Source organism: Sus scrofa, chromosome 1, assembly GCF_054392235.1.
Source record: "Sus scrofa isolate SSC_HxYL_T2T_F1_AM1 chromosome 1, Sscrofa_HxYL_maternal_Yorkshire_Landrace_v2.0, whole genome shotgun sequence".
Taxonomy (NCBI): domain Eukaryota; kingdom Metazoa; phylum Chordata; class Mammalia; order Artiodactyla; family Suidae; genus Sus; species Sus scrofa.
The window spans coordinates 272403850-272425355 of record NC_139383.1 but is presented as its reverse complement, the minus strand read 5'-3'; the positions used below and the strand labels follow the sequence as shown (position 1 = coordinate 272425355).

General features: G+C 46.9%; 1 protein-coding gene across 14 annotated transcripts in view; it reads left to right on the top strand.

Annotated features, from left to right (window-relative positions):
• Positions 1–21506, top strand: part of GGTA1 (glycoprotein alpha-galactosyltransferase 1) — a 76573-nt gene that overhangs the window by 47991 nt on the left and 7076 nt on the right. For 3 of the 14 annotated variants that reach the window (NM_001444531.1, NM_213810.4, XM_021081694.2), the window contains 5 exon segments: positions 3822–3910; positions 10695–10730; positions 12722–12784; positions 13333–13437; positions 20591–20728. In NM_001444531.1, coding sequence (NP_001431460.1) covers positions 3831–3910; positions 10695–10730; positions 12722–12784; positions 13333–13437; positions 20591–20728 — 422 coding nt within the window. In that variant the 5' untranslated portion in view covers positions 3822–3830. 14 annotated transcript variants of the gene reach the window in all.

The window sequence follows — 21506 nt, the reverse complement described above, 5'->3', positions numbered from 1 at the left end:
GTCTAATTGGAGCCGTAGCTGCAGGCCTACGCCAGAGCCAGAGCCACACGGGATCTGAGCCGCGTCTGCAACCTACACCACAGCTCACGGCAACGCCGGATCCTTAAGCCACTGAGCAAGGCCAGGGATGGAACCCACAACCTCATGTTTCCTAGTCAGATTCGTTAACCACAGAGCCACAACGGGAACTCCCACACATTATTTATTGACGGCCTTCTCTGCTCTCTGTGGGGCACTGGGAATTCAGGGGTGATCAAGAAGTCATCCCTCCTGCCCTCAGGAAGCTCAAACCACTCATTATTTATTGACGGCCTTCTCTGCTCTCTGTGGGGCACTGGGAATTCAGGGGTGACGAAGAAGTCATCCCTCCTGCCCTCAGGAAGCTCAAACAAGCAGGTAGAGGAGGCAGAGCAAAATGCAGGTCTTATCCGGTGAGCCGACTCCCAGGGCGATGTGTACAGCAAAGGAATAGAGGGATGGGGGCCGGAGGAGAGAAAAGGGCTTCAGCCGTGGTCAGGGTGGGGGTGGGAAGTGGCTTCACAAAGGCAGTGACATTGGCTCCCAGGTGTCCACTCTTCTGTCTCTGCTACCTTCTGGTCCTCTCCTTCTGGGCCCTCCTCTATCCTACCTCTAAAGCTTCAGCCCAGCATCCTCCTCTTCCTCTTTCTCTCTCTGCATTCTCTCCTGGGTAATCAAATTCGTTCCCTTCACGTCAGATCCGATACGTTCCTTGGTCCATGAACAACTTCTCCGATTGCATGGTCTGCCTACATCTCTCTGATGAACTTTAGACTTGAATGTCCACTTGTCTCCCTGTCCCCTTTTAGGTATTCGCACACTCCCCGACATTCACACGTCCAAAAGGGAATTCATGATTATTATCCTCCAAGCCTGTTCCTCCTCCAGCCCATCTGAGAAAATACTACAACCCCCCTGCTTAAGCAGAAATCTTGGGTCTTCCTTGTCTCATCTCTGATAACAAAATTACCAACCACGTCCTATCAATTCTCTCTCCAAAGTATATATATATATATATTTTTTTAATTTTTTCCCGCTGTACAGCATGGGGATCAAGTTATTCTTACATGTATATTTTCCCCCCACCCTTTGTTCCGTTGCAATATGAGTATCTAGACATAGTTCTCAATGCTACTCAGCAGGATCTCCTTGTAAATCTAAGTTGTATCTGATAACCCCAAGCTCCCGATCCCTCCCACTCCCTCCCTCTCCTGTCGGGCAGCCACAAGTCTATTCTCCAAGTCCATGATTTTCTTTTCTGTGGAGATGGTCATTTGTGCTGGATATTAGATTCCAGTTATAAGTGATATCATATGGTATTTGTCAAAGTATATATTTTATTTTTCTTTGTCTTTTTGTCTTTTGTCTTTTTTTTTTTTGTTGTTGTTGTTGTTGTTGTTGTTGCTATTACTTGGGCCGCTCCCGCGGCATATGGAGGTTCCCAGGCTAGGAGTTGAATCGGAGCTGTAGCCACCGGCCTACGCCAGAGCCACAGCAACGCGGGATCCGAGCCGCGTCTGCAACCTACACCACAGCTCACGGCAACGCTGGATCCTTAACCCACTGAGCAAGGGCAGGGACCGAACCCGCAACCTCATGGTTCCTAGTCGGATTCGTTAACCACTGCGCCACGACGGGAACTCCCAAAGTATATTTTGAATCAAGCCACCCTTTGAGCCAGGCCACCTCCTCTTTATGGTCATGAGAACGGTCTGCCCTTGTCCTTTTCTCCATTCTCCACACTCAGCACCCAGATGGGTCTCTCTAGGTGAAGTTGGATCAGGGGATTCTCCAGCTTTAGATGCTTTTTGGGATTCCCCACCCTACTTTCCATACCTTTCCAGGTTCTGACTGCCTCTGCCCCCCTTCTGACTGCCTAGCACCAGCCACTCAAGGGGGACAGTGTCAGTCACTATTTTTTTCTTGTCCAGGTTTTTTGCTTTTGTTTTTTTCAAACACGAGCAGCTCTTTCTCTTGTCTGCCTGGTATAGATGCTGTTTCCAAAATATTCTCATCCCTTCTCACGGCCCTTGTCATCCTTTCCCATCCTATCTTCATCCCTTGGGAAGCTCTAAAGTCATCTCCCCAAATTGAAGGGTGACTAAAGAGTTTCCCAGAAGGAAAAACTGAGTTTCCAACTACTACACTGACTTGCAAGAAATGTTTGTGTCTTCATTAAATGAAAAAGAAAAAACTGTAACAAGATATGAGAAAATACAGAAAGGAAATAATAAGACTAGAAAAGTCAAATATATAGTGAAGGTGTTGCATCAAACACTTAAATAAACTAGTACAGATGTTAAAAGACTAAATTATATAGTTGAAGGATAGCTGTGAAGATGTAAACTATGACATCTAAAACACAAAATGTTGGCGTTCCCGTCACGGCACAGTGGAAACGAATCCGACTAGGAACCATGAGGTTGCAGGTTCAATTCCTGCCCTTGCTCAGTGGGTTAAGGATCCGGTGTTGCCGTGAGCTGTGGTGTAGGTAGCCAATGAGGCTTGGATCCCGCGTTGCTGTGGCTCTGGTGTAGGCCGGTGGCTACAGCTCCGATTCGACCCCTAGCCTGGGAACCTCCATATGCCGCGGGAGCGGCCCTAAAAAGACAAAAGACCAAAAAAAAAAAAAACAAAAAACCCACAAAATGTTGGGAATCAGTCCTCTACTAGTATTATGTTATTGTCAAGTTTTCCTTTTATGTCTGTTAATATTTGCGTTCTAGATGTAGGTGCTCTGATATCGTGTGCATATATGTTAACCAATGTTATGTCTTCCTCTGGTATTGATCCCTTTGTTATTATGTAATGCCCTACTTTATCTTTTGTTACATTCTTTGTTTATGAGTATTGCTGATATGTGGCTAGCTGCCACACTTTTCTTGTCCTTTCCATTTACAATAAATATCTTTCTATCTCCACCCAAATTAAAGTACTCCGCAACCTGTTATTCCACCCAGCATCCCTTCCCTCTTCAACTACAATTTCATGCAGCGATCAAGAAATACGAATGTACCGACTGTTTGCCACTTGTGTGGGTGCATTGGGGAAAAGCTGGGTGGGAAGTGGCAGAGCCTAGATTATAAAGGACCAGGGTGAGAGTTCCCATTGTGGCTCAGCTGAAATGAATCTGACTAGCATCCATGAGGACGAAGGTTTGATCCCTGGCCTCAATCAGTGGGTTAAGGATCTGGCGTTGCTGTCCGTGAGTTGTGGTGTAGTTCGCAGACAAGGCGTGGACTTAGTGTGGCTGTGGCTGTGGCATAGGCTAGTGGCTACAGCTCTGATTCGACCCCTAGCCTGGGAATCTCTATATGCTGTGAGTGTGGCCCTAAAATTTAAATGAAATTAAATAAAGGACCAGGGTATATTTTTCTTTGAGGATAAGGTACATAGTCAGTATATCAGGGACAGTAGACCTAGGAAACGGATGCTTCCTCTAGTCTGTGATGCGAGGTGGGGCATCTGAGTTGGGGGCGGCTGGAGCCCTTAGGGACCATTAACTAAACCCGTCACTCTCCCACATCTCGGTGGACCTTGGGATCAGTCAGGATGCTTCCCCTTTGAGCCTCAAAATGGCCTTAGTATCCTTCCCAACCCAGACGGCCCTGTCAGTTCATTGACTTGGCTAATTTGCCAGTGTAGGCCTATGCAAATTAAGGTAGAACGCACTCCTTAGCGCTCGTTGACTATTCATCAACTTTTCCTTTTAGAAAAGATATTGGTATAAGCACTTCTTAAAAAACCATATTCCACTCTGGGTGTATTTAATCTAATTTTCCCTTCTCCTTTTCTTTTCCCAGGAGAAAATAATGAATGTCAAAGGAAGAGTGGTTCTGTCAATGCTGCTTGTCTCAACTGTAATGGTTGTGTTTTGGGAATACATCAACAGGTAATTATGAAACATGATGAAATGATGTTGATGAAAGTCTCCTCTAATCTCCTAGTTATCAGCCAAGTCACCAGCTTGCATTAAAAGTAGGATTCACTGACACCGTAAAGAAAGCATTCCAGAGAGTTGCCGTTGTGGCTCAGGGGCAGCAAACCCAATTAGGATCCAAGAGGAGGTGGGTTTGATCCCTGGCCTTGCTCTTTGGCTTAAGGATCCGGCATTGCCGTGACCTGTGGTGTAGGTTGCAGATGCAGCTCGGATCTGGCATTGCTGTGGCTGTGGCGTAGGCTGGTGGCTTCAGCTCCAGTTTGACCCCTAGCCTGGGAACTTCCATATCCCACACTTGCGGCCCTAAAAAGCAAAGAAAGAAAGAAAATATTCTACCCTTCCTGTATCCCTGAGCCCTTAAATACCGTCTTTAAAGTCATTAGATCTTCAAGTACCTTCCAGCTAATTAATTATCTTCCTTCCTGCCATGTTGCCATTGTCCTGATTTTTATACCTCTGCAGTTCTGGGTAGGCTAGAGCCAGAAATAATAAGGTCATGTTAAGACCAAGATATAATATTAAATTATTTATATGACCAGATATGGAAGTTACCTTGAGAACTTTCAGACAGGAATTCCATGAGAAATACACCCTGATTTTTGCAATCCTAAAATATTTGCAGAGTTTAAAGGAACAACTCAAGTTGTTGACTTTTGCTGCAAAACACACTGAGTCGCTGGTGATTCATTTGTGCCTGGCTAAACTTTTGGGTGTTTTGTCTTTTTTTTTTAACTCTGGAAAGCAAAATGAATTAAACATTTCTGAGTTTTCAAATTCATCAGTGGATTCACCCCAAATATTTGAGCTGCTTCTTTGCTTTTGGAAACTACGATGCCTTGGAGATTCCAGCTGGAGACGCTTCTGACAGAAAGAAATGTCTGCAAGCAGCTACAAAAATGCATGATGGCTTTGACTTAAGAGGCATTGATACCGCTTGGCCTTTCTTTCAAAAAGGCCACCTTACAACTTGGCCTGAAGGCATTCCCGTGGTGGTGCAGCGGAAAATGAATCTGACTAGGAACCCCGAGGTTGTGGGTTCAATCCCTGGCCTTGCTCAGTGGCTTAAGGATCGGGTGTTGAAGTAAGCTGTGGTGTAGATTGCAGACGCAGCTTGGATCTGGTGTTGCTGTGGCTTTGGTGTAGGCCGGCAGCTACAGCTCCACTTGGACCCCTAGTCTGGGAACCTCCATATGCCACAGGTGTGGCCCTAAAAGGAAAAAAGACAACAAACAAACAAAAAACCAAAAAACAACTTGGCCTGGAGAGCTATGTCATCACCATTGATATTTTGATGGGTAGTGTTTTAGTAGCCCCTCAAGTTCAGGATGATGGCCTGGATTAACGTTAGAATGTCTCTTAAATTCTAAGACTTGATGAGCCAGCAGGACCATTTTGGCCACTTAGAAAGGAACTGCATCTTCAGGTCCATCAGTAGAAGGAGGATTCTCTAGGGAGTTCTCTCTTAGCTCAGCGGGTTCAAGAATTCAGTCTTGTCCCTACAGCAGCTCAGGTGACTGCTATGGCTTGGCTTTGATCCCTGGCCCAGGAATTTCTGCATGCTGCAGGTGCAGCCAAAAAAAAAAAAAAAAAAAAAAAAAAGGAGGAGGTGGATTCCCTAGAATAAGAAGCTGTCATTCCTTTGGATGCTTCATAGATCTAACCACTTCTGGAACAGTTATTCCCTCTCATTCTGAAGAACTCATTTTAAGAAAAACAAGACGAGCTAGAGAGTGAACAAATGTCTACAAACCAACCTTTTCGAATTGAGGAAACTGTGGTACTTCCTCTGAAGAAAAGATGACAGCGTTGGATGCAGAGACCCTGGGGCTCCCTTAGGTACTTGAGGACTGAGGAGATATTCTCAGTGGAGGCTGGAGCTAGGCTGCCTGGGGTTGGTCCTGTGCCACCACTTCCCTCCTCTGTGACTTTGGGCAAGTTTCCCTATCTTTAAAAATGGGGATGATAGTAGTACCTGCTTCATAGGGTTGTTGGATAAAATAAGTTGTGAATAAAGCACTAAGGGCAACGTACTTAGTAAGCGCTGGCTGCCATCACCACCACCACTATCACCATCTGTCCGGAGGGCAGCATAGGACAGGAGATTTTGGCAAATAGAAGGAAGAGTTCTAGGAGTTCCCGTTGTGGTGCAGGGGAAATGAATCCAACTAGGAACTAGGAGGTTTCGGGTTCAATCCCGCGCCTCGCTCAGTGGGTTAAGGATCCAGTGTTGCCATGAGCTGTGGTGTAGATTGCAGACATGGCTAGGATCTGGAGTTGCTATGGCTGTGGTGTAAGCTGGCAGCTGTAGCTCGGATTCTACCCCTAGCCTGGGAATTTCCGTATGCCACAGGTTTGGCCCTACAAAGAAAAAAGAAAAAGAAAAAGAAAAAATTCTAGGGGCTGAAAGAATCTAACAGAAGAGCAAGTTCCCCATGGGGTTCCTGACCTGAGTTGAGATGCTTGTGTAGGCAACCTTCAAGCTCTGAACTCTTGATTGTTTTGAATTGCAGCCAGAGTTATACTTCCATATTTTGGGTACTTCACAAAATTAAAACACAGAAGCCAAAGGCCCAGAAGTGCATATTGGTGCTGGCCTCCCATAAAGAGGGTTGTTTTGCAGTGCTGGGCACACTCTCTCTTCACAGTAACTGGAGCAGATTCTGGCTGCTCTTCAGGGCCGTAGTCTGGCACCCAGACTGCAGCCACATCATTCTTCAATGTGAGGAATCTATTTGAACATCTGCAAGGGGTTTAAAAGGCAGGAGATTCTTTGCCACCTTGTGAATTGGTCTGAGGTGAGCTGAGGGCACTAACCTTAGACAGGTGGGTAGCACTGTAGCTAAAGAGGATTACAGGAGTTCCTGTTGTGGCTTAGTGGTAACAAATCCAACTAGTATCCATGAGGATTCAGGTTCGATCCCTGGCCTCGCTCAGTGGGTCAGGTATCCGGTGTTGCTGTGGCTGTGGTGTAGGCTGGCAGCTTCAGCTCTGATTTGACCCCTAGCCTGGGAACTTCCATGTGCTGTAGGTAAGGCCCTTGAAAAAAAAAAAAAAAGAGATTTACAAAATAACTCCATCAAACACATACAGCTGTTTAAGAATGTCATCCAGGACAGCATTTGGTTAAAGGCTAGATGAAAAAAAAAAAAAAAATCTTAGAATTTTATTTATTTATTTTTTCTTTTTAGGGCCAGACCTGTGGCCTATGGAAATGCCTGGGCTAGGGGTGGAATCAGAGCTGCCTACACCACAGCCATAGCCACGCCAGATCCAAGCCCCGTCTGTGACCTACACCACAGCTCATGGCAAACACTGGATCCTTAATCCACTGAGTGAGGCCAGGAATTGAACCCACATTCTCATGGATGCTAGTTGGGTTCTTAAGCCACTGAGCCACAAGCTTAGAATTTTAGAGGTGGAAGAAACTTTAAGAGCTATAATAAAGTAATGATGGTGATGGTGATTTTGATGTTAGCGGCTACTAGTTATTGAGTGTTTGCTTGTGCCAGGAACTCCACTGTTCATTCCCTCCTGTTTTTAAAACAGCCCTGGAAGGTCAGTGTTAGTCCACATTTCTAGATGAGGAATACTGAGTTTCCACAATATTAAATGTGAACGTTCAAGGTCACATTTTTAGGAAGATTTAGGTCCAGGGCTGTCTGACTTGGGTAACCTGGGTAACCCTTCCTTTAGTCAAGGTTTCCATTGTTCAGGCGATGGACAAGTAGGTGAAATGCCTTAACAGTGAACTTATGTCTAACTTCTAATTAGAACTCAGATCTTCTGATTCATCATCTGGGGCTCCTTCTGGAGCTGGTTGTTCATGCCAAATGCTGCGAGGGGTACAGTGTGCGCCAAGGAGAATCCCTACCCTCAAGGGGTTATGCTGTAGATGGAGCAGGCAGAGGTACCCATGAAAGCCCAACAACACAGGCTAGAAGGAGGATGTCAGAGAGAGAGAGCAAAGGAACGTGAGAGTTCAGGGAGGGCAAGATTATGTTTGGCTTGGAGATGGATCTATGTTTTGCATTTATTTTTTTGGGGGGGGGTCTTTTTGCTACTTCTTGGGCTGCTCCCGAGGCATATGGAGGTTCCCAGGCTAGGGGTCTAATTGGAGCCGCAGCCACCAGCCTATGCCAGAGCCACAGCAACGCAGGATCTGAGCCGCGTCTGCAACCTTCACCACAGCTCACGGCAACGCCAGATCGTTAACCCACTGAGCAAGGGCAGGGACCGAACCTGCAACCTCATGGTTCCTAGTCAGATTCGTTAAGCACTGCGCCACGACGGGAACTCCCTCATTTAGAAATATTTATTGAGCACCTACTGTATGCCAGGCATTGTGCTAGGTTCATACCAAAGAAGGCTCAGAAGAGATGGCATCCGAGCTGTGCCTTGAAGGATGAATATGTGTTAAATGCCGTACACTTCAGGGTGGTTGTTGCTGTGACCTGAGGTGTTGAAGGCTTCTGGGAAAGGAGGGTGAGATGAGGAAGAGGGAGGGGTTACTAAAAAGATGGGACGAGGTGGCAAATCCAAATCTATAAATTGATGCCCTGAGTGCCTCGGCAGGAGGGTGGGGCTCCTGAGTGCTGGGTGGCACGGGCCCTCCCCCTCCTCTTGCCCCTTTCCCTTCCCCCTCTTGTAGGATCTGAAGTCAGATTCCCCAGGTTCAAATACTGTTTCTTCCCTTAGCAGTATGACCTTGGGCAAAATAATTTATTGCCTCTGTCCCTCTGAGGAGGAATAGAACCTCCTTCATTGACTGTTATTAGAATTTAATGAGCTAATACATGTCAGTTGCTTAGAAAGGTCCCCAGCCAACTATTAGCTATTATGAATATTATCAGATCAATAGACAGATTTAGAAACAAGGGACTTTAGAGCTGGGTCCATGGGTACTGAGCTTAGAGGGGAAACCATAGGTGGTAGGAAGGCATGTATTTCATTCCTACCAGGAGATGTGGACTCCCAGCTGGGGCAGAAGGCAGAGGGAGGAGATCGGGGCTTTGGCAGAATCTCAAACAAATATTAGTGGTTAGTGGTTTTTTGTTTCTGTTTTAAGAGATGAGGGCAGGCGTTTCCGATGTGGCGCAGTGGAAACGAATCTGACTAGTATCCATGAGGATGCAGGTTCCATCCCTGGACTCACTCAGTGAGTTAAGGATCCGGCATTGCCGTGAGTTGTGGTGTAGGTCACAGACACAGCTCAGATCTGGCATTGCTGTGGCTGTGGTGTAGGCTAGCAGCTGTAGCTCCAATTCAACCCCTAGCCTGGGAACTTCCACATGCCGCAGGTGCAACCCCAAAAGATAAATGAATAAATAAATAAATATGCGACCTTCCTTTCTTGGGGCCTTTGCATGTTTTTCTCTCTGTTAGGCACACTCTTGCTAATCCCTCTTCACTGGGCCTCCTATGTATCCTTCAGAACTCAGCTAAAACATCATCCCCTCCCCTGGGGAGCCTTCGAGGTCTTCCTGTTAAGTGCTCCTATGCTTTCTTGGAGTTTTGAAGTCCTATAATGATGTGTTTATCAAAATAGGGTCCACCCTCCCTGCCAGCTTCTCTACACCACAGACACATGGTGTCTGTTTCAGTCAACACTGTATGTCTGGCACTTGACATGTAACGCATGCTCAGCAGGTATTTGTTGAATGAATGGAGGCGGTCTGCTAGAGTCGTCATATATTTACTGATCCCGTCTTGTAGGATGGTCTCACTGCTTTTGTTAGCTTAAGAAGTACCTTTTTTTTTTTTTTTTTTAATGGCCACACCCATGGCATATAGAAATTCCACGAAGGAAGGAAGAAAGAAAGAAAGAAAGAAAGAAGGAAATTCCTGGGTCAGGGATTGAATCCAAGCCACAGGTGCAACCTGAGCTGCAGTTGCGGCAACACCACATCTTTTAACCCACTGTGCTGGGCCAGGGATCATACCTGTGCATCTACAGCGACCCAAGCCACGGCAGTCAGATTCTTTTTCTGCCTTTCTTTCTTTCTTTTCTTTTTTTTTTTTTTTTTTTTTTTTGTCTTTTTGCCTTTTCTAGGTGCGGCATATGGAGGTTCCCAGGCTAGGTGTCGAATCAGAGCTGTAGACGCCGGCCTAAACCACAGCCACAGCAACACAGGATCCAAGCCTTGTCTGTGACCTACACCACAGCTCACGGCAACGCTGGATCCTTAACCCGCTGAGCGAGGCCAGGGATTGAACCCGCAACCTCATGGTTCTTAGTTGGATTCGTTAACCACTGAGCCATGATGGGAACTCCTGCAGTCAGATTCTTAACCCACTATGCCACAGCAGGAACTCCTAGAAGTGCCCTTTGAGGCTACTCTGTAGACAGCTTTGAGCCAGCGAGGCAAGACCTGTTTTTCTGGAGGAAGATAAATCCTGGGTGAGGGATGGGTGGGCTGTGGTCTTCCTGGGACCCATCTCTGGAGCCTCTCTCCCTCAGCAAAGCCACCTTGGACAATAAGAGCTGCCATCTATTTTTTTTTTCTTTAAACTAAGATTTGATATTTTCCAGAGACCTCCCTCCCACCGTTTGATCTGAGTAATTCTGAAATGACGAGAGTCCCGTGATATCATTTTTTCGATCTCGAAGGTGGAAACCTGGGAGTAGCCACAACCCAGGCTCTCAGCTCAGCCTAGGGTTTCAATGATAATGATTGCAAAATAGCTTTTCTCTGCATTCCAAGTAACATGATATGTTTTTATTTCCATTTGCTTTTAGCCCAGAAGGTTCTTTGTTCTGGATATACCAGTCAAAGTAAGTGCTTTGAATTCCAAATATCTCTAGGTCACCTTCCATGTGACCCTGGTGGCCCTACAGTCCATTCTTAACATGGCAGGTGGTGACACACTTGTGGTCCTAGGTGGAGGAGAGGGATGGGGTTCCAGGGGTCTGAGCTGTACTTCTCCAGCCCCTAGACTTGCCTTTCTAGAGCATGAGTTGTGTTTTTCCTTTGCTTCTCATCAAGTATCTATCTCTTTAAGTGATGTTGTTTGGAGAACATTCCTGCCTTGCTCATAAAAAAGAATCAGAGTAGATATTATCCATTATGCTACCTACTACATGTGGTATAAAGACCCTTGCCAGAAATTTTGCCAAGACAAAGGATTAGGAAGAAAGGCTGGGTGTCCTGATAAACTAGTGTGTGTATTATTATTATTTATTATTATTACTATTACTGGTGATTAAGGACTCTAAGCCTTCATTTTTCTTTTTTTTTTTTTCCTATCTTCGACTTGGTTGCTAGGAAGCTTAGAGCAAAGTATTGTGCTTAAATGCTTGCATTTTCCTTGGCCTTCATTTTTTTTAAAACATTTTTTCTTATTAAAGTATAGCTGATTTATAGTAGCCTTCATCTGATATGATTTATCCCCTGGTGTTAAATCCTGGCTTTTGTTAGATGCCATGGGATCTTGGCAATTTGCTCAAACTCATTTTGCCAATATCTTAGCTATGAAGTAAAAATAAAGTTAAAGATTTTGTTCTCACAGAGTGGCTGGGATGACCAAAGTCATGTGAAAACACCCGAGTGACTAAAATGTTTCTCTGTTTCGTTTTGTTTTGTTTTGATTCTTGTATTGTTTTCCTATTTATCGTAACCACACTTTCTTCATAAGCCATTTCAAGCACTTCCTGAAAGTAGATGGACTTTAAGTTTCTTGGACTTCCAGTTGTGGCGCAGTGCAAACAAATCTGACTAGTATCCATGAGGATGCATCTTCGATCCCTGGCCTTGCTCAGTGGGTTAAGGATCTGGTGCTGCTGTGACCTGTGGTGTAGGTCACAGAGGCGGCTCAGATTCCAAGTTGCTGTGGCTGTGGCATAGGCCGGCAGCTACAGCTCCAATTAGACCCCTAGCCTGGGAACCTCCATATGCCACGGGTGCGGCCCTAAAAAAACAAAAAAAATAAAATAATAAAGTAAAATAAAGTAAGTTTCTTACTACTATGCCTATTCCTGCCTCACCACCTCATTTGTCCAACCAAAGGGCATGGCAGCTCCTGGCTTTCCCCCTCTTGTCCCTCCTCTAGACGGTCCACGCCTTGGAGAGACTCTCACAGTGAGTGTGGACATCTGAGCATGTGTGTGGAGAAAAACGGCTTCTGATTACAGTTTGCTGAGCTTCGGGTTTAGAAACCCTCAGGTTTCCTGAATCTGTCACTGCTGACCTTTGTAGCAACTCCAGTTCTCCTCATTTAGCAAGAGATCATTCTTGGAAATGTGGGCTTTTCTTTTTTAAGACTACAACTTACTACAGTAATTTTCAGCTTATAAAGCTCTTTTACGTAGGCTACTTTGTTTAGTCTTCGAAGCCATCCATCTTCATGGTAGGTTTGGTGCTGTCATTGTTCTCTAACTTTCCAGAGGAGGCAATGGTGATTCAGAGAGGAAAAATGTCCTATCAGGGTTACACAACTGGAAAGGGGCAGATCCAGGACTTGGATTTATGGATTAGTGCCCTCCCCCTTGTCATTCTTCTTCTCCCCTTCTCTCCCTGCGAGGGCTCCCTGGACCAGCTGAGTGCCGGGGGCCACCCAAGGGAGGGGAGATCTGGGGAGTGTCGGGTCCATCCTCTGTCATTCAGCTGGAGCAGCTTCATTTCTGTTCATTTTACGAATTAGTGATTTTTTAAAAAATGATTTTAAGTGATCTGCCATAAAAAGAGTTTGGAACACCCCCCACCCCCTGCCCCAGTTTGGGACTGCCTCATTTTCTAAAAAATGTTTGTCATCTTTTTCATTTCTTAGAAACCCAGAAGTTGGCAGCAGTGCTCAGAGGGGCTGGTGGTTTCCGAGCTGGTTTAACAATGGGTAAGACTGGGAAACGGCCATCTGTGTATCTGCTCAAGGCTGTAGAGTCCAAATAAAATGGTTTCACAGCCATGACCTTCTCAGTCGCCTCGTCCTTCTGGCTTATTGGAATCATGCAAGGACTCTGTTGCGTGGTGGGGATGGGCATTAAGTTTGGTTTTCAAGGTTTTGTTTTTTCCCATTTGATGTGGGAGTGAGTGAGGCTCAGGCTGAAGTTGAGGCTGCAGGAAAGGCTGTCATGAGCTTACATACGCTGATAAGGACTGTTTTATCAGGTTTCCCTGCTCCTGACAGAACCTGAGAATTGCTGGGTCATTACATTGCTAACTGTGCTGGTCTGGAAGGATGATGAAAAAGGGGAGCACTGAACCTTTTCATCAGACGGACGTCTTTACGAATAAATGTTTAGTATCACAAGCCTTCTGTAGACATTTGCTTGGCGCACGTGTTCTCTGCCTTGGAATCTGTTTTCACAAGATCCTCACTCTCATTCTGGCACATGGGTCACCCTCCCTGCCTTCCTCAGCTTGTTTTCCGTTTGTACGTAGGACTCACAGTTACCACGAAGAAGAAGACGCTATAGGCAACGAAAAGGAACAAAGAAAAGAAGACAACAGAGGAGAGCTTCCGCTAGTGGACTGGTTTAATCCTGAGTAAGAAAAGAAGCGTTGCCCTATTTCAGTAAATCCACAGCTCAGCAGGAGGTGGCAGGGGCTGTGTAGGCAACAGGGCCATGAGAACATTCCCGACAGGGGAGACAGAGTTTTAGCATCTATTAGACCCTTAAAACAGGGTCCGGATTTTGTGTGTGTGTGTGTGTGTGTGTGAGTGACTGGCGTGGCATCCCGGGAGGTGGGGAGTCTGGATGTTTTGACTCAAATGTTTGCGCAACAACATAGTGATTCTGACAGCAATTAGCCAATGGCAACAGATGAATCACAAAATACTGGGGCTAGCAGTTCCCGTGGTGGCACAGCGGAAATGAGTCCAACTAGGAACTGTGAGGTTTCACGTTGGATCCCTGGCCTCACTCAGTGGGCTAAGGATCCCGCGTTGCCATGACCGGTGGTGTAGGTTGCAGACGTGGCTCGGATCTGGCGTTGCTGTGGTAGGCCGGCAGCTGTAGCTCCAGTTTGACCCCTAGCCTGGGAACCTCCATATGCTGCGGGTGCAGCCCTAAAAAGCAAAAAAATACTGGGGCTAGGAGAGGTCCTATAGCCCATGGGGTGCTGTGGAAAGCCACAGAATCTAGAATCAGATAAAGAAAATTCTTAGGTTCGGTTAACTCCTCTGTAAAATGGCAATGACGCGAGTTCCCATTGTGGTTCAGTGGAAACAAACCCAACTAGTATCCATTCTATCCCCGGCCCCACTCAGTGGGTTAAGGATCTGGCATTGCTGCAAGCTGTGGTGTAGGTCAAAGACGAGGCTCAGATCTGGTGTTGCTGTGGCTGTGGTGCAGACTGGCAATTACAGCTCCGATTCAACCCCTAGACTGGGAACTTCCATAGGCTGCACCTGTGGCCCTAAAAAAATAAAAATAAAATAAAATGGCAGTGATGATTAAAAAACCTTACAAGGCCATGCACACACTCTAAGCAAGCATACAACAATGTTCATTAAAACACCTATGATATGCTAGCCCATGTGTGTCAGACTATTATTTGATCCATTAATGTGTTTAGAAACTGGCTTAAGGGTCAAAAATTGAAACCAAATAGGAAATCAGAAGGCATCTCATGAAGTAAGGATAAGTATTGTTTAGTGGCATTTTTGCTTCCATATGTGTATGTGCATGTGTTTGTGACGTAGGATATATTTCACTATGAGTCACGGTACTAGACATTGTGTTAGGCACAGGAGACAGACAGGAGAAATTAATCAATACACTTATATTCAAGAAGTTTACAGTCCTATAGGGGCACTAGATGTGAAACTAGCATTTGCCAAGATTGGTAAGGCGGTGTGATTAACCTGACTTGGAAGGATGTGGAAGGGAGTGAGAAGGTGGGGGCTGTCCGGGATGACTGGGAGGCCTGAGAGACTGGTGCATGCTGGTGCCGTTGACCAGGAAAGGGACTGGAGGAGGAGATACAGGTCTAGGAATAGGGGAGGTGATGAGCTTGATTAAGGATGTAGGTGGATTCAGGTACCTGTGGGGCATTTGGATAGAGTTCATGGAGAGCCTATCTTAGACCTTCAGACTACTGTAACAGAATACCATAGACGGGGTGGCTTATAAACAACAAAAATGTATTTTGTACCGTTCTGGAGGCTGGGAAGTCCAAGATCAAGGCACCAGCAGATGTGGTGTCTGGTGAGAACCCACTTTCTAGTTTGTACATGCCCGTCTTCTCATTGTGTTCTTAGGCCATGGAAGGGGAGAGGGAGCTCTCCAGGGCTTCTTTTCTAAGGGCACCCATCCCATTCCTGAGGGTTCCACCCTCAGGATCTAATCACCCCAATGCCCCACCCCTTAATACCATTACATTGAGGGTGGGTTTCAACACACGAATTTGGGGGAGACATAATCGTCAGTGTACAGCAGGGCCTTTAAGCTGGCAGAAGATATGTGGTAGAGACATTGGAAGAGGAGCCATCAGAGTCCAGGCAGAGGAGCAGAGCTGAGTCTTATCTGACATCAGCACTTAAAGGGTCAGGGGAGGGAGGAAAAGAAGTCTGAAACGGAGTGGGAGCAGCAGTAGAGGTAGGAGGAGGATCCGAGGAGAATAGCATCTATTCCAGCATGAGGGGTCTTGGACTCTGGAAGGACTGAGTATGTTCTGGCAAGTTTCTTACTGTTTTAGGATGGGAGGTCCATGTCAGTGTGAAAGAATGGGAATTTTGGCCTCCCCATGTGTTATTTGAGGAGCTGGGCACAGGGTAGCCATCTATGGAATGCTAAGCTACTCCTGGAAGTGGAAGAATGTGGAAGCACTATAACTTTTTTTTCTTTTGAGGGGGCACACCTGCAGCATATGGAAGTTCCCAGGCTAGGGGTCTAATCGGAGCTGCAGCAGCTGGCCTACACCACAGCCACAGCAACGCAGGATCCCCAACCCACTGAGTGAGGCCAGGGATCGAACTGGCGACCTCATGGATACTAGTTGGATTCATGTCTGCTGTGCCATGACGGGAACTCCCACCAGAGCTTTGATAAGCCCCTTAGATGTGTGTGCATGTGGGGAGGTGTGAGACTCCCCAGGGGCCAGATAGATCAGCTAGAGACAGTCACCAAGCTCCCTTCAAGAGAGAGTGGCACACTGACCGTGGTACTTGTGCTTTACTGAGTGGGACTTGAGAGGTGGAGCCAGGGCTGAATCACTGGGGTCAGAGGTGAAAGACCACAGCCACCCACTGTCACTCTTTCCACTTTCCCCCATGCATGGCTCAGTTTCTCCTCCAAATGAATGCTGAGCAGATATTTAAAGAATATTGATATGTAGTAGCACTAATCTAAGCCTTCTCAGGGCACCAAAGTAAATTGCTTGCATAAATGCAGGAAAGATGAGCCACTGAATTAATATATTTATAGAAATATATTATAGATATATTTATAGAAATGTGTCCTCTGTATTCTACCTGAAACATATTAAGTGTATTCTGTATACATTTTTACATCAAGATCTCTCAGCCTCTGTAGCACCACATCCTCTTAGTTTTCCTCCGACTTCTCCAGCTCCCTTGTCAGTCTCCTTGATTGGGGCCCCTCCCTCTTCTCAGCCAGGAAGTGTTAGAGTTTCTGGAGGTTGAGTCCATTATCCTCATCTCTTTTCTTTATACACTGTCTTCATCCATTTCTGTGGCATTAGATACCATTCATGGGACAATGACTACTGCATTTATATCTTTAGCCCAAAGGTTTTCTCTGAGCCCCCAGTTGTGTCTAACTCTTGCCTGACATCACTGCAGGTCTCGCATGACTCAGATGGAGTTTGGGTTTTTTTGTTTGTTTTTTTGTTTTTTGTCTTTTTAGGCCGTACCTGAGGCATAGGGAGTTTCCCAGGCTAGGGGTTGAATTGGAGCTCTAGCTGCCGGCCTGCACTGTAGCCACAGCAACACCAGATCCAAGCCGTGTCTGTGACCTACACCACAGCTCACGGTAACGCCAGATCCTTAACCCACTGAGCAAGGCCAGGGGTCGAACCTGCATCCTCATGGATGCTAGTCAGATTTGTTCCCACTGAGCCATGACGGGAACTCCCAGAGGGAGTTTTTGATTCCACCCCACCCTCATTCTTCTCATTTCCCATCTCAAGCAAGAGTCAGGAGACCTCCATGATTCACTGTTCATCCTTCCTTCATCCAGCCCACAGTCTAATTCATCTACATGTTCTGTTCATTCTTCCCACGTCATCTCCCTCTCTCCATCACCCTTGTCCATGGCATCATTAGCTCTTTGCTGGATCACTGTGTACGTCCTGCTGCCTGGAAGGAATCCAGTAAGTAACACATTGTTGCATTCCTCATTTTTTTCCACCTGCTGTATGATTCATAGAATTTTAACACTTCCTCTGCCCAGCCCTTCAGGACCACAGTGTACCCATAAATAAGTACATAAAATTGAAAAGCTACCAACTACCTAGGTAGGTGGTGCGTTTGGATTTTGGAGACCCTTTTATTTTGTGGAAGTCTTTGGTTTGCACTGGTGGAACCCCACATGCCGAAGTAACGCAGTGGGTGCCCGGCTTAAAAAACTGAGCAGTTTCCAGTGTTTCCTGGACTTTTCCCTCCTTTTCGAGCCCTCTCTTGATGACGTTGGGCAGCTCTTGCTCTTACACATACTTGGCCTGCCTGCTGTTACTTCTTCTTTTTCTGTGGGCCGGGGTGGGGGTGGGGTTTGAGCAGAGGTTCATCCAGGAAGCTGATCTCAATCATCCTCCCACCTCCTCCTCCTGCCCACGGCCAGTGTTTTCAGCCTGTCATATGGCTTCCTAGTCAGGGTTGCTGACATGTTGGAATTGCCAGTGGAATTTAATAATTAACAGCTGGGAAATAGAGCATTTTAATTTTTAATTCGACGTTAATTTTTAATATTGCTACTTTTTCTCCCCCCTGCTTAAAAGGAATCTTCCCAGCCAAGTAACCAAACTGGACACTGGTGTTCTGAATCGGTCTTTCTAGAAGGTGTAGTCTGAGGGGTTGTGCGGCTGAGGAGTGTGCGGCAGGCTGACCACCTGTCAGGGATGGGAAGTTCTCAAGGGGTAGGATGGGTCTGATCTCCGTCTTTAGCCCTGGGCCCCGGCAGATGGAGCAGGGACTTGGCAGATGTGCATCGAGGAGGTGATGCCCTGGTGTGGCCCCTCCTATTGGTTGAATGGCTAAAAACATAGTTTCCTTCTCTCTCACCCCCGACTTTCTTTATTTGTGAAATGGAGGTGATGATAGCACCCACTCTTGAACGTGGTTGTAAGGATTCAATGAGAGAATAAAAGTCCGGTACTTAACCCCAGTGCTTGCGACTAGTAAATAAGAATACCTTCCTTTCCTCCTCTTCCTCCTTCTCTTTCTCTTCCTTTTCTTTGCTTAAAGATAATATTGCCTGCTTGCCAGATGTTCAGCTCACACACAGCTGCATGGCTTAACTGATAGGCTGGGGTCTGAACTGCTAAGAGATCCTTGACAGGCTACACTAAGGACAGGAATGAATGAAGTGACAGTGCATGGGAAACGGTTATAGAATGATAAGCCTAAGCTGTGTGTGTGTGTGTGTGTGTGTGTGTGTGTGTGGTTTTTTTGGTTTGAAATCCAGTCATTCAACAAAGCTGGGGCTTTTATGTGAGAAAAGCATCACATAAGTTTCTAAAAACAAAACAAAACAAACAAAAAAAAAGCTCATCATTTTTTTTTATTCTGCCCTGATAAAAATGCTGAAGTAGCTCAAATGAGTGGAAATGATGACATACCTGGGTTTTAACTCCAGTTCATTGGTACAGCAAGTAAATAGCCAAGAAGCCATAGAGGGTAGTGGTTCAGAGCACAGACCACAGTCAGACTATCTGGGTTCAAATCCCAGCTTGGCTCCTTACTAGCTGTGTGACCTCAGACAAGTTATTTCACCACTCTGTGCTACAGTTTCCTCACAGATAAAATGGGAATCAAAATATAGCAACCCCACCCCCACAAAAGGGTGAAGCTCTTGGCACTGTGCCTGGTCCCATAGGAAGGAGCCAGTGTGTGTTAGTTACCATCATCTGCTGTTTGGCCTTGGTCAAGTTAACAAGCCTTCCTGAGCCTTGATTTTCATATCTGTACATTGAGCATACTACATGGCCAAGCTTTTGCAAGGACTAAATGAGAGAAAGTGTATGTGAAAGTACCTGGCACAAGTTGGTACAGAGTCCAAAACAGCTTCTTTCATGATTGTTGGAAACCAAGAGCAGGTGTCCCCAAGGGGCGGTCATACCTGGGGTGTGAAGGCAGAGCTGGGGTGTGGGGTTTGAGCAGCCTAGCCATGTCCCCTCCATCTCTGCAGAATTACTCTTAGGGGAGGAAGGAAGCAGGCTTGAAGCAGGGCATGGGGTGGGGGTGGGAGGGCAGAGGCAGCTCCAGAATACGGGTGCAGAGCTTGGTGACGAGGGACAGAAGGCATGAGCAAGAAGTGGGGGTGACCCAGCCTTGCCCAATCTCGCAGGGAAACATGGTTTCTCCCATGGGGGAGGGGCAGGTTTGTGAAAACCCTTCCTCCACCCGCGTATGAGGGTGGGGGTATGTTCTCGCTGGGCTAACATCTCCTAGACAGCCTCACCAGGGCCATACCCAGGCAGCCAGCAGGGGCCCGATGGGACCCCCAAGACGTTGCCCCAACCACTGGCCTTCTCCCTGCAGTGGCTGAAATACAAGCACACAGCTAGCAGGGGCCAGGCCCTCTCATGTTGTGTTGGGGGTTGAATCTAAATGACCACGTTTCAGTCTGTTTCCGACGGGGAAGTGCAGCCACTTCCAGAGCAAATGGGGTTTGAGCCAAGTCTTCTCAGCTCCCTCCTGCCTCTGGGGGGCCCCAGCTGCTACCCAGACTTCCCGCATTTACTCTTTACAATTTGTCCGTTGCTCTTCCGTGGCTTCCTGTGTTTGTGTTGGCTTTGCTAAGTCCCTTTCAAGTGTTCTGGGTGCAGAGAACATGCCCCCTCCCCTCCCGCTTTTGTGCTTCTAGTCAAGAGGTGACATGATCTGAGAGAGGTCTGAGCCCGAGCCCTGTGTGTCACCCATGGCCACAGTTAGCCCGCCGGGTCCCTTCTTTTCTGGGTGACTGTCTCCTTCTTCGTAAAATGAACCACAACACCAGGTCCCCTTAGTCTGGGGCCCTTTTTGTCCGATAACCAGGTTCCTACCCAGAAATTGCTTTCTGGCAGAAGGCAAACTGAGACAGCTTCTTCCTCTTTCAGCTCAAATGTCACTCTCTCATCCCGCTAGTCAAGCCATAGGGCTTTCTCAGGGTCAGGTGGCACCCACTGGGATAAGCAACACCCAAAGATGTCGCTGGCAGCTTAGGAAGGGCCTGGGGAGATAGGCGAAGGGGTTTGGAAGGAAGATTGAGGACGAGGACAGCAGAACAGGGGGACGGAAGGTACATACACGTTGTACAGGTACGATCCCCAAAGGGGCCACCAGGGCAGCCCGCAGAGGCACCTGGGCCAGAGCCTCCTGTCCCTCCCCCAGAAGATGCTGCAATGTCACACCACCAGCTGACTGGGGCTAAAATACAGTCAGGATTCAAGGCCAGTCACCACAAGCCATGACTGACCCATGTTCCCCCAGACTGTCGTACCTTAGCAAAGCCATCCTGACTCTATGTTTTGTCACCAGGAAACGCCCAGAGGTCGTGACCATAACCAGATGGAAGGCTCCAGTGGTATGGGAAGGCACTTACAACAGAGCCGTCTTAGATAATTATTATGCCAAACAGAAAATTACCGTGGGCTTGACGGTTTTTGCTGTCGGAAGGTAGGTGTTGCTAATAAAACTGGCCTTGAGTTTTTCCCCTTCCACTATCAGAGGATGGGTGAGGGGCCCCTGGGTTTACAGAGGCTGTTCATGTCATGTCTGAATTAGTGGAGAGGAGAATGGTGTCACAGGGCCATTTTAGACTCCCTTCTGCTGAGGTCCCCAAAGGCTAAGAATAAAACTAGTCAGAGGGTCAACTCTTTCCCACCTCAGGGTGAGGGGCTTGGGTTGCAGGGAAGAAGATCTGCTATACCCACTGCACCCAGAGTCGACAGTACACCCACAGCCACCTCCGCCCTGACCTCCACGGCCCTCTGTGGAAATTCCAAAAATGGCAATTGTTAGATGGCCTGTGTGTGCGTCGTTTCTCCTATGCTCTCGAGACCCCAGACCAAGGACCAAAGACAGAAGTGTCCTAAGTGGAGTGGTTTTCCACGTCCGCATGGCTGACCACTCCTCTGTGCCTTCTGCCTATTCCTCCTGGAGGGTTTGGCCCGGGGAGATTAGGCTGCTCAGAACTTCCTCTTCCAGAGGTTGGATAGGTTCCTGTTTCAGCCCCCGTTTCCTTGTTTGGAACTTTTCTCCCCAAACTGTAAACATTCTTACTTAAAAGTAGTAGCTGTAATGTTCGTTTAAAATATAACCCAGTTTTCTTTTTTAGAGAATCCCCCCCCCTTTTTTTCCAAAACAAAAGCAAAAGTTCAATTTTCCTGTTCACCTCCGTGCCCCTTCCCTCCCCCACATCCATGGGCCTTTCCATCTGTACCTTTTCTGAAAG